At 47.0% G+C, this 14,259-nt stretch overlaps 1 protein-coding gene across 1 annotated transcript in view; it reads left to right on the forward strand.

Annotated features, from left to right (window-relative positions):
• Nucleotides 1-14,259, forward strand: part of LOC147113724 (hexokinase HKDC1-like) — a 357,159-nt gene that overhangs the window by 34,585 nt on the left and 308,315 nt on the right. The window contains exon 7 of the mRNA XM_085996154.1: nucleotides 1,090-1,394. Within this exon, the coding sequence (XP_085852280.1) occupies nucleotides 1,090-1,394 (305 nt within the window). The remainder of the gene's footprint in view (nucleotides 1-1,089; nucleotides 1,395-14,259) is intronic.

Genomic DNA, 14,259 nt, shown 5'->3' on the forward strand with positions numbered 1-14,259 from the left:
CAATTTGCGGTTAAAACGCTGCAGAGTTTACTTTTAAGTTTCTTTCTTCAATCTGATATCGTTTTTATATGCGTAAGTTGTACTCACTTATACCGCTGCCACCATGTTATGTCTTCTAGCGCTCGTAGTGCTTTGTAAAGACAACTCTGGACTCTGTAGTTTGTAAGATAAACTACTGTTTTATTTGCTAAGTAATGGCTGCTGCCTCATGGTGCGGAGTGATACCTCCAAGTGCCACAGTGTGGCGCCTGCTACTACTTTCCCAGCACCGTAGTGCTGCTACCTTGATTTGGGTGTTAGTACACTTGTACAATGTAGTCCCAACATAACTATGTAACAGGTACGGTTCCCCGGGTTACGGTTCCTCGGGTTACGGTTCCCCGGAGTTCGATTCCCCGCAGTTCGATTCCCCGCAGTTCGATTCCCCAAGGCACGGTTTCCCGGGTTGCGATTCCCCGGGTTGCGGTTCCCCGGGTTGCGGTTCTTTGGGGTACGGTAGCCTGGGGTACTGTTCCCTAGGGTACGGTTCCCTCCCTGGGGTACGGTTCCCTGGGGTACGGTTCCCCGAGTTGCGGTTTCCCGGGGTGTGGCTCCTTGGGGCACGGCTCCTTGGGGCACTGTTCCCTGGGGTATGGTTTCCTGGAGTATGGTTCCCTCCCTGGGGTATAGTTCCCTGGGGTACAGAACCCGGGGTCAATGGCACTTCAGTCGCTTAACAATTGACTTATCTTCCCGTGTGCTATTATCCCCGTGAATGGCATCACAATCAAATCTGATCCTTTTCTGACCCGCCTGTTGTGCACACACGTTCCAACAGGATTGCAATCAGCAGGGGTGGCTGGCTTACCCCTCCCGAGCCAAGGAGAGGACAGTTACTGTAGTTCCTTTGCTCCCCTATTTCAGCACAGATCAGGGTCTGGGATGAAATTTAAGATGTCTTGGCCTGCGTAGCTTAGTTCCAAGCCACAAAGTGAATATATCGACTGAATCACTGAGGAAAAAATTTACTTTCTGAAAGACACACAATGTAGCTCTGACTATTACACACTGTTTATCATCAGGAGGTAACACTGTGATATTCTGTAACAGGTACGCAAAAAACTTACACAAAGTGGTTAGATACCTGGCCCCTGAGTGTGACGTGCGATTCATTCTGTCTGAGAGTGCCTCTGGGAAGGGTGCTGCCATGGTGACTGCAGTAGCCTACAGACTAGTTAATCAGCGTAAACATATAAACAAGACCCTGGCACCATTGAAACTCACCCGGGAACAACTGCTGGAGGTAATGACAACGATGAGAATAGAGATGGAACGAGGACTAAAAAAAGCTACCCACAGTACTTCCTCCGTAAAAATGTTACCCACCTATGTTAACAGATTCCCCAATGGAACAGGTAAGTCATAGAACTTTTTAGCACCAATTCCATTTTTAACATCCAGGGCTATCAGAAGTATCACAAAGAGGCAGTGTGGCCATGTCACAGAGTTTGGTGTACAGGGGTTTATGCTGCTGCTCTCAGTGTTATTTGGGTTCAGTGGGTAACACTCTCACCTCTGGGTCAAAAGGTTGTGGGTTCAAGCCTCAATCCAGACACTTGAGCATATAATCTAGGCTGATACTCCAGTGCAGTACTGAGGGAGCGTTGCGCTGTCGGAGGTGCCGTCTTTCGGATGAGACGTTAAACTGACGCCCAGTCTGACTGGTATAAAAGATCCCATAACATTAGCCCCAGTGTCCTGGACAATATTTATCCATCAACCAACATCACTAAAATAGATTATCTGCTTATTTATCTCACTATTGTTTGTGGGAACTTGCGGTGTGCAACGCACTTGTTTCCCTACATTACAATGCACCAGAAGCCGAAAAACCATGCGGCACCATTACCTCTGGAGTCCCCCAAGGATCTATCCTTGGCCCCCTCCTATTTCTCATCTACATGCTGCCCCTCGGTGACATCATCTGAAAACATGACGTCAGGTTCCACATGTCCGCTGACGACTCCCAGCTCTACCTCACCAGCACCTCTCTCGACCCCTCCACTGCCTTTGTGTTGCAGACTGCTTATTCATCATCCAGTACTGGATGTGCCGCAATTTCTTCAAATTAAACATTGGAAAGACCGAAGCCATTGTCTTCAGTCCTCGCCACAAACTCCGTTCCCTAGCCACCGACTCCATCCCTCTCGCTGGCCACTGTCTCAGGCTGAACCACATTGTTCACAACCTCGCCATCCTATTTGATCCTGAGTTGAGCTTTTAACCTCATATCCTTATCCACCTCTGTAACATCGCCCGTCTCCATCCCTGCCTCAGCCCATCTGCTGCCAAAACCCTCATCCAAGCCTCCAGACTTGACTATTCCAACGCACTCCTGGTTGGCCTCCCACCTTGCATCCTCCATAAACTTTAGCTCATCCAAAACTCTGCTGCCCGTATCCTAACTCAAGTCCGGTTCACCCATCACCCCTGTGCTCGCTGGCCTACATTAGCTCCTGGTCTCATCCTTGTGTTCAAATCCTCCATGACCTTGCCCCTCCCTATCTCTGTAACCTCCTCCCTCCCTACAACCCCCTGAGATCCCTATGTTCCTCCAATTCTGGCCTCTTGTGCATCCCCGATTTTAATCACCACCATTGGTGGCCGTGCCTTCAGCTGCCAAGGCCCTAAGCTCTGGAATTCCCTCCCTAAACCTCTCCGCTTCTCTACCTCTCTTTCCTCCTTTAAGACGCTCCTTAAAACTTACCTCTTCAACCAAGCTTTTGGTCACCTGTCCTAATATCTTCTTATGTAGTTCGGTGTCAATTTTTATTTGATAACGTTCCTGTGAAGCACCTTGTGACGTTTTCCTATGCTAAAGGCGCTATTTAAATGCAAGATTGTTGCTGCACCACCTCCAAGCTGGGGAAGATTTTGCAGAAAGTAATGCCTTTAAAAAAAAAGTATTTGTTTATGGGATGTGGGCGTCACCAGCAAGGCCAGCATTTATCGCCCATCGCTAATTGCCCTTGAGAAGGTGGTGGTGGGCCACCTTCTTGAACCGCTGTTCTTTGTAGCGGTTTGTTATAACTGAGTGTGTGCTAGGCCATTTCAGAGGGCAGTTAAGAGTCAACCACATTGCTGTGGGTCTGGAGTCACATATAGGCCAGACTGGGTAAGGACGGCAGATTTCCTTCCCGAAAGGACATTAGTGAACCAGATGGGTTTTTACAACAATCCGATAGTTTCATGGTCACCATTACTGATACTGTAATGTCCGTGTGTAATTGAGACACGGACTGCAGAAGTTGGTTATAACAGGTGTTTACTGAATGGAGACAAAACTGGAACTACTATACAAAGTTACTGTACAGGCTTATATACAGGGGTGGTCACTACTGGTACTGCAGTATACAGGGGCTGCAGAATATAGTTCCTTCTTCAAGGTACATACACTACAATTCCTCCCCTTTTAGCTAAACAGTACATAATATTCGATTAATAATTAAATAACATATTTACAATTACAGTTGATATATACATTAGCTGAAGTTAATCAATTATAAATTCAGTCTTTGAGGAGGCTTCCTGATTCTGTCCGGATAACGCCTCTTTGGGGTATCAGGTTCTTCTGGCAAAGTTGATTCGGGATCAACGTCGTTGTTTGGTTCGTCTGCTTCCAATATCACCGATTCTGAGGTAGATGCAATTGGTACTTCGGGTTCATCACCAGGTGTATAGGATCGTGGTGTAGATTTGACGTTTTCCAGTGACTCTAGAATCTGGTCAGCATGGCGTCTTACAATGCTCTCTCCAATGTCCACGGTATACATTAGAGGTCCTTGCCGTGTGCAGATCGTTCCTGGCTGCCATTTCTCTGTGCGGTAGTCCCGGGCCAAAACTGGTTGACCTATCTTGAAACTCCTGGTTGGCCTTTCATTCATATTCTGAAACTGCCTGTTCTCCACATCTCTTCTGATGTTTGGCTTAACCAAATCCAAGCGGCATCTTAGTCTTCGATTGAAGAACATCATGGCTGGAGTTTGGTTGGTAACCGCATGTGTCGCATTCCGGTAGGCAAACAAGAAGTTATCCACCTTGTGTTGTAGGGGTATGTCTTCATTACACATTGCCTTGATAGCCTTCTTGAATGTTTGAACGAACCTCTCAGCCAATCCATTGGTGGCTGGATGATATGGGGCGGATGTGTAATGCTTAACACCATTGTTCTTTAAGAACCTCCGGAACTCTTCAGACACAAACTGTGGTCCATTGTCGGAGCAAATCTGTTCAGGCAGCCCATTTCTGGCGAATATGGTTCGTAAGACTGTGATAGTTTTTTCTGTGGTGGTTGAGGACATTTTTATTACCTCTGGCCACTTTGAATGTGCATCCACCGCAATTAAAAACATCGAGTCCATAAATGGACCAGCAAAATCAATGTGTACCCTTTGCCATGGAGATGAGGGCCACTCCCATGGATGTAGAGGGGCTTGTGGTGGGGCGTTTTGGACCTTCTGGCATCCTGTACAGCTCTTGGTCATCTCTTTGATTTCTCTATCGATTCCCGGCCACCACACAAATGCTCTGGCTAAGTTCTTCATTTTTACCCCTCCCAGATGACCCTCATGAAGCTCATTGAGCACTCTATCCTTCAATTTGGGTGGAATTACTACTCTGGATCCACAAATCAAGGTTCCTCGGCACACTGACAGCTGTTCTCTTCTCGGCGAGAATGCTGGCAACAGTGGTTCGCCATGTGCTGGCCATCCCTTCGCCGTTAAATCGAAATGACCCGACACTCTCCAGGGTCTATGATTTAACGTGCTGTTTAGTTCCTTTGTACTCGATGTCATATTGGCGTGCCCCTAGGAAAAGGGACCACCTCTGTAGCCGTTGTGCTGTCATTATCGGGACGCCCTTCTTAGGGTTGAAAATGGAGACAAGAGGTTGATGATCAGTTAGTAGAGTAAATTTCTGTCCGTCCAGGTAGTGATTGAACTTCTTCACCCCCCACACCAGGCTGAGGGCCTCTCTGTCAATCTGGGCGTAGTTACGCTCGGCTGAAGTTAACGAGCGTGACGCAAAAGCTATCGGCCTCTCTGAACCATCAAGGAATTTATGTGACAGTACCGCTCCAACGCCGTAGGGAGACGCATCACACGCCAGTCTTATCGGTAGTGATGGGTTGTAGTGAGCCAATACTTCTCTTGAAGTGATCAGGCCTTTACACTTCTGAAAGGCCCGCTTACATTCATCGCTCCATTTCCATGCTACTCCAGTTTGTAGCAGGGCGTTCAGTGGGTGCAGAATTGTGGACAAATTCGGCAAAAACTTATGGTAGTAATTCACCAATCCGAGGAATGACCTCAGTTGTGACACATTTTCAGGCGCTGGAGCCTTAACTACCGCTTCAATTTTGTCAGGGGACTTATGTAACCCCTCTTCATCAATCACGTGGCCACAATACGATATTTGTTTCTTAAAAAACTCGCACTTGGGGCGATTGGCTCATAGCCCATGTTCTCTTAGTCTAGTGAGCACCTGCTCTAGGTTGGCAAGGTGTTCACGGTCACTTTCACTTGTCAGTAGGATGTTGTCCAAGTAACACTGAGTCCCCGGAATCCCTTGCAGGACTTGTTCCATCGCTCTTTGCCATATAGCCGGAGCTGATGCTACTCCGAATACCAGTCGATTATACTGGTAAAGACCTTTGTGAGTGTTTATCGTGAGATATTTCCTAGAGGATTCTTCAAACTCCATCTGCAAATATGCTTGCGCTAGGTCAATTTTTGTAAAACGTTTCCCTCCAGACAGTGAGGCGAAAATATCTTCTATCCTCGGAAGAGGATACTGTACTGTGTGAAGGACTGGGTTTACAGTCAACTTGAAGGCCCCACAGATGTGAACCTTCCTTGGCTCCTCAGACTTATTGTTTAACGTTTTCTTCATGACAGGAACGATGGGTGTCGCCCACTCGCTCCAGTCTACCTTAGATAACACGCCTGCATTCTCCAGATTCTCCAGCTTTGCCTCGACGGCTGGGCGAATTGCATACGGTACCGGTCTTGCTTTGAAAAACTTGGGAATTGCATTCTCTTCTATTTTTATCGAGGCGGTTACGCCTTTAAGAGTTCCCAGTCCTTGTTGAAATACCTCTTTAGCGTTAGCTAAGATTTTTGACAATCGTCCAGGTGTGACGTCGTCATCCTTTTTACCAGCCACAGTCAGTGCCTGAATGGAGTGCCAGTCTAAACTTATCTTTCTGATCCATTCACGTCCCAATAACGGCGGTCCACCATCTTGCAGTATGTACAGATACAATTTCTGTATTTCCTTGCCGTTGTATTCGACAGGCACCCTTATTTTCCCTCTGGGGTATACTTTCTGCCCCGTATATGTCTTCAAGACAATGGATGTGTCTTTCAAGGGTATGTGTGAGAATAGCCGCTCGTAGTCTCGTCGATTCATGACGGTCAGGGCTGATCCTGTATCCAATTCCATTTTGACTTGGGACCCTGCTATCGTAAGGGTGACCCAAATGGTTCAGTGATCCTCTTTTGCGATTACGTTGTGTAGTTTGAGACAGCTTAGTATCTTGTTCCCGGATTCACTATCGCTCTTCTGGTCTTCGGAACTACTGTCCGTCATCTTTTGTACTTTCCTGTACTTTTCCTTAGTAGTCTTTTGTTGTCGTTAGTCTTCTTCCCGGACCTGCAAACTCGTGCAATGTGTCCCATCTTTCCGCATTGCCTGCATGTTTTGTCCTTGAACCAGCAGTCATTCTGGTCTTGGGTTGTTCTGCCGCAGCGATAACATTTTGCAAATCCCCGTGTCATTTCATGGGTGCTGTATTCCTGTGGCTTTTGCTGTATTTCCGCAGCTCCCCTTGCTGCTGCTTCGTACGATACTGCCACGCTGAAAGCCTTATCTAGCGTCAGCTCTTTCTCTGAGAGTAACCTCTTCTGGGTTCCTTCACTCAGGAGTCCACAGACAAATTTGTCCCGTAGGGTATCTGCCAGTCCTGCTCCGAACTGGCAGTGCTTTGATAGCTTGTGTAGTTCCGTAAGGTAATCAGCATTGCTCTCATCTTTATGCTGATTTCTCTTGTGGAATTTAAATCTTTCTGCTATCAGCAGCGGTGTGGGATTTAGGTGTTCCTGTAGGATATCAACAATTTCGTTAAAACTCTTCTCCATCGGTTTGACTGGAGTGATCAGGTTCCGCAATAGGCTGTACGTTCTTGCGCCCATTAAGTTTAGTAGTACCGATGCCTTTTTCTCATCGGCTACTTCATTTGCCTTGCAATATACTTCGACTCTTTCCACATACGTGGTCCAGTCTTCTATTTCATTATCGAAGGCAGTGATATTGCCAGTCTTCGGAATCTTGGAGATCTAAGATGGCACCTCCCACGCTTTGCCTTCTTCCCCGATTGAACAAAATGGCACCTCCTTCTTCCCCGCTGGATTAAGATGGCGCCTCCCGCGCTTTCTGTCTTTTCCGCTGCTGCCAACGCTGTTGCTGGCGTTTTTATGCCTTGATGGCGATGCCCTATGGTCTTCGCGTGCTTCCCCCCGCGCTGCTGCCAACGCCGCTCTCCGCGGTCCCCGTGGCAAACTGCAGCTCCTCGCGGCTTTCTGCGCTTCTAATTTATTTTTCTTTTATTTTAATTACTGTTCCCGTCGTCAGAGCAGACCCTATGGGACACTTTCCTCCCTCTTCTCGGGTCTGTACGCTGCCCGGCTTCGTAGCACCGGCCGCGCCCTGTGTGCTCCACCCTCTCTCTCTCTCTCCTCTTCCCGACAATGCTGCTCGGCCCCGTTGAAAAGCCACCCGATCGAGCTCTAGCCCGCCGCAGCCCAGGAAGGATCAGTGTACTACCTGCCACCAGCCCGATTAGCTGGAACACCATAGACTGGAGAACCAAGCCCAGCTCTCGACAGCCTCTCCTGCAAATCTTCGAATTCGATGAATCAGAGGGCAGTTGCCCACGGTCGACGCCAGTTTCTTCTGTTTGTTTTTTTTTTCTTTTTGGATTTCTTCCTTCTGGCTTCGACTTCTAATAACTTCGCTTCAGGGATGGATCCCCGTGAGGTGGTGCAGAACTGTAGGTAAGTTCGGATCTGTTCGTCGCCAATGTAATGTCCGTGTGTAATTGAGACACGGACTGCAAAAGTTGGTTATAACAGGTTTTTACTGAATGGAGACAAAACTGGAACTACTATACAAAGTTACTTTACAGGCTTATATACAGGGGTGGTCACTACTGGTACTGCAGTATACAGGGGCTGCAGAATATAGTTCCTTCTTCAAGGCACATACACTACAGATACTAGCTTTCTATTCCAGAATTATTTAATGACAGTAACTAAATTTAAATTCCCCAGCTGCCGTGGTGGGATTTGAACTCACATCTCTGGATCATTAGTCCAGGCCTCTGGATTACTAGCAGAGGGCATGAGATAAATAAAAACAGGGGAAACTACCCCAAAAATCCACCTCAAAGAAGGGCGGCCAAAGGAAGAGAGAAATATTAGGAATGGAACAAACTGGATTTGAAATTGTGGTTTAAAGGATGTATAGTAGAGCTTATGTAACCTGCTGCTTTTTGTAGCCTCCAAAACTGTAGATTGCAAAAAGGGTTCATTGTAATTGTTTGCTGTTTTTATTTCTCCCAAAGGTTTAATTTCTATATGTTTCAGCTTTTTTTAATTTTCAAAGAAACAAGTAATATGCCTTTTCTGTTGTGTGTAGTCAGTTCAGGCTGCCCTTCTGTAAGAATCAACACAACACGAACAATACCTAATGCTGCCACCTTTAGCCAATTCCAAAATTGGACAGCGGCCAAGACAGGAGGCTTTATCATTATAGTTCCAAGGTGGAGTCTCGCCACTGGGAGCTCATATACACAAATCGTGGGTTGCACAAGCGTATTTTCCTGATTTGTGCTGCAGCTGACCAATCCCAATCCCATTCACTGTCGATCCCAATCCCATTCACTGCCGATCCCAATCCCATTCACTATCGATCACATTCCCATTCACTATCAATCCCAATCCCATTCACTGACGATCCCATTCCCATTCACTGTCGATTGCATTCCCATTCACTTTCGATCGCAATCCCATTCACTTTTGATCCCATTTCCATTCACTATCAATCACAATCCCATTCACTGTTGGTCCCATTCCCATTCACTATCGATCATAATCCCATTCACTGTCGATCCCAATCCCATTCACTGTCGATCCCAATCCCATTCACTGTCGATCCCATTCCCATTCACTATCGATCACAATCCCATTCACTGTCGATCCCAATCCCATTCACTGTCGATCCTAATCCCATTCACTTACGATCCCATTCCCATTCACTATCGATCACAATCCCATTCACTGTCGATCCCATTCCCATTCACTGCCGATCCCATTACCATTCACTATCGATCACAATCCCATTCACTGTGGATCCCATTCCCATTCACTGCCGATCCCATTCCCATTCACTATTGATCACATTCCCATTCACTATCGATCCCAATCCCATTCACTGACGATCCCTTTCCCATTCACTGTCGATTGCATTCCCATTCACTATCGATCGCAATCCCATTCACTGTTGATCCCATTCCCATTCACTATCGATCACAATCCCATTCACTGTCGATCCCAATCCCATTCACTGTCGATCCCAATCCCATTCACCGTCGATCCCATTCCCATTCACTATCAATCACAATCCCATTCACTGTCGATCCGAATCCCATTCACTGTCGATCCTAATCCCATTCACTTACGCTCCCATTCCCATTCACTATCGATCACAATCCCATTCACTGTCGATCCCATTCCCATTCACTGCCGATCCCATTCCAATTCATCATCGATCGCAATCCCATTCACTGTTGATCCCATTTCCATTCACTATCGATCACAATCCCATTCACTGTTGGTCCCATTCCCATTCACTATCGATGACAATCCCATTCACTGTCGATCCCAATCCCATTCACTGTTGATCCCAATCCCATTCACTATCGATCCCATTCCCATTCACTATCGATCGCAATCCCATTCACTGTCGATCCCATTCCCATTCACTGCTGATCACAATCCCATTCACTATCGATCACATTCCCATTCACTGTCGATCCCAATCCCATTCACTGTTGGTCCCATTCCCATTCACTATCGATCCCATTCCCATTCACTGTTGATCCCATTTCCATTCACTATCGATCACAATCCCATTCACTGTTGGTCCCATTCCCATTCACTATCGATCCCATTCCCATTCACTGTTGAACCCATTTCCATTCACTGTCGATCCCAATCCCATTCACTGTCGATCCCATTCCCATTCACTGTCGCTCCCATCCCCATTCAGTGCCGATCACTATCCCATTCACAGCCAAACCTATTCACTGCCGATCCCATTCCCATTCACTGCCAATCCCATTCCCATTCACTGATGATCCCAATCCCATTCACTGACGATCCCAATCCCATTCACTGCTGGTCCCACTCCCATTCACTGTCGATCCCACTCCCATTCACTGTCAATCCCAATCCCCTTCACTGTCAATCCCATTCCCATTCACTGTCGATCCCATTCACTCTTGATCCCAATCCGATTCACTGATGATCACAATCCCATTCACTGTCGATCCCATTCCCATTCACTATCGATCACAATCCCATTCACTGTCGATCCTATTCCCATTCACTGTCGATCCCATTCCCATTCACTACCGATCACATTCCCATTCACTACCAATCACATTCCCATTCACTGCCGATCCCATTCCCATTCACTGCCGATCCTAATCCCATTCACTATCAATCACAATCTCATTCACTGCCGATCCCATTCACATTCACTGCAGATCCCATTCCCATTCACTATTGATCACATTCCCATTCACTATCGATCCCAATCCCATTCACTGACGATCCCTTTCCCATTCACTGTCGATTGCATTCCCATTCACTATCGATCGCAATCCCATTCACTGTTGATCCCATTTCCATTCACTATCGATCACAATCCCATTCACTGTTGGTCCCATTCCCATTCACTATCGATCACAATCCCATTCACTGTCGATCCCAATCCCATTCACTGTCGATCCCAATCCCATTCACCGTCGATCCCATTCCCATTCACTATCGATCACAATCCCATTCACTGTCGATCCTAATCCCATTCACTTACGCTCCCATTCCCATTCACTATCGATCACAATCCCATTCACTGTCGATCCCATTCCCATTCACTGCCGATCCCATTCCCGTTCACTATCGATCACAATCCCATTCACTGTCGATCCGAATTCCATTCACTGTCGATCCTAATCCCATTCACTTACGCTCCCATTCCCATTCACTATCGATCACAATCCCATTCACTGTCGATCCCATTCCCATTCACTGCCGATCCCATTCCCATTCACTATCGATCGCAATCCCATTCACTGTTGATCCCATTTCCATTCACTATCGATCACAATCCCATTCACTGTTGGTCCCATTCCCATTCACTATCGATCACAATCCCATTCACTGTCGATCCCAATCCCATTCACTGTTGATCCCAATCCCATTCACTATCGACCCCATTCCCATTCACTATCAATCGCAATCCCATTCACTGTCGAGCCCATTCCCATTCACTGCTGATCACAATCCCATTTACTATCGATCACATTCCCATTCACTGTCGATCCCAATCCCATTCACTGTTGATCCCATTCCCATTCACTGTTGAAGCCATTTCCATTCACTGTCGATCCCAATCCCATTCACTGTTGATCCCATTCCCATTCACTGTCGATCCCATCCCCATTCACTGCCGATCACTATCCCATTCACAGCCAAACCTATTCACTGCCGATCCCATTCCCATTCACTGCCAATCCCATTCCCATTCACTGATGATCCCAATCCCATTCACTGGTGATCCCAATCCCATTCACTGCTGATCCCACTCCCATTCACTGTCGATCCCACTCCCATTCACTGTCAATCCCAATCCCCTTCACTGTCAATCCCATTCCCATTCACTGTCGACCCCATTCACTCTTGATCCCAATCTGATTCACTGATGATCGCAATCCCATTCACTGTCGATCCCATTCCCATTCACTATCGATCACAATCCCATTCACTGCCGATCCTATTCCCATTCACTGTCGATCCATTCCCATTCACTACCGATCACATTCCCATTCACTACCAATCAGATTCCCATTCACTGCCGATCCCATTCCCATTCACTGCCGATCCTAATCCCATTCACTATCAATCACAATTTCATTCACTGCCGATCCCATTCACATTCACTGCAGATCCCATTCCCATTCACTATTGATCACATTCCCATTCACTATCGATCCCAATCCCATTCACTGACGATCCCTTTCCCATTCACTGTCGATTGCATTCCCATTCACTCTCGATCGCAATCCCATTCACTGTTGATCCCATTTCCATTCACTATCGATCACAATCCCATTCACTGTTGGTCCCATTCCCATTCACTATTGATCACAATCCCATTCACTGTCGATCCCAATCCCATTCACTGTCGATCCCAATCCCATTCACCGTCGATCCCATTCCCATTCACTATCGATCACAATCCCATTCACTGTCGATCCGAATCCCATTCACTGTCGATCCTAATCCCATTCACTTACACTCCCATTCCCATTCACTATCGATCACAATCCCATTCACTGTCGATCCCATTCCCATTCACTGCCGATCCCATTCCCATTCACTATCGATCACAATCCCATTCACTGTGTATCCCATTCCCGTTCACTGCCGATCCCATTCCCATTCACTATCGATCACATTCCCATTCACTATCGATCCCAATCCCATTCACTGACGATCCCTTTCCCATTCACTGTCGATTGCATTCCCATTCACTATCGATCACAATCCCATTCACTGTTGATCCCATTTCCATTCACTATCGATCACAATCCCATTCACTGTTGGTCCCATTCCCATTCACTATCGATCACAATCCCATTCACTGTCGATCCCAATCCCATTCACTGTTGATCCCAATCCCATTCACTATCGATCCCATTCCCATTCACTATCGATCGCAATCCCATTCACTGTCGATCCCATTCCCATTCACTGCTGATCACAATCCCATTCGCTATCGATCACATTCCCATTCACTGTCGATCCCAATCCCATTCACTGTTGATCCCATTCCCATTCACTGTTGAACCCATTTCCATTCACTGTCGATCCCAATCCCATTCACTGTCGATCCCATTCCCATTCACTGTCGATCCCATCCCCATTCACTGCCGATCACTATCCCATTCACAGCCAAACCTATTCACTGCCGATCCCATTCCCATTCACTGCCAATCCCATTCCCATTCACTGATGATCCCAATCCCATTCACTGACGATCCCAATCCCATTCACTGCTGATTCCACTCCCATTCACTGTCGATCCCACTCCCATTCACTGTCAATCCCAATCCCCTTCACTGTCAATCCCATTCCCATTCACTGTCGATCCCATTCACTCTTGATCCCAATCCGATTCACTGATGATTACAATCCCATTCACTGTCGATGCCATTCCCATTCACTATCGATCACAATCCCATTCACTGCCGATCCTATTCCCATTCACTGTCGATCCCATTCCCATTCACTACCAATCACATTCCCATTCACTACCAATCACATTCCCATTCACTGCCGATCCCATTCCCATTCACTGCCGATCCTAATCCCATTCACTATCAATCACAATCTCATTCACTGCCGATCCCATTCACATTCACTGCAGATCCCATTCCCATTCACTGACGATCCCAATCCCATTCACTGTAAATCCCACTCCCATTCACTGTCGATCCCATCCACTGTCGATCCCATTCACTCTTGAACCCAATCCCATTCACTGACGCTACCAATCCCAATCACTGTTGATCACAATACCATTCACTGTCTATCCCATTCCCATTCACTGCCGATCACATTCTCATTCATTGCCGATACCATTCCCATTCACTGCCAATCCAAATCCCAATCATTGTCGATCACAATCCCATTCACTGCCGATCCCATTCCCATTCACTGCCGATCCCAATCCCATTCACTGCCAATCCCAATCCCAATCACTATCGATCCCATTCCCATTCACTGCCGATCCCAATTCCAATCACTGCCGATCCCAGTCCCATTCACTGTCAATCCCATTCACATTCACTGCCGATCCCATTCACATTCACTG

The sequence above is a fragment of the Somniosus microcephalus genome, chromosome 8, assembly GCF_052327205.1.
Source record: "Somniosus microcephalus isolate GS21.2 chromosome 8, FLI_Smic_1.0, whole genome shotgun sequence".
NCBI classification, from domain to species: domain Eukaryota; kingdom Metazoa; phylum Chordata; class Chondrichthyes; order Squaliformes; family Somniosidae; genus Somniosus; species Somniosus microcephalus.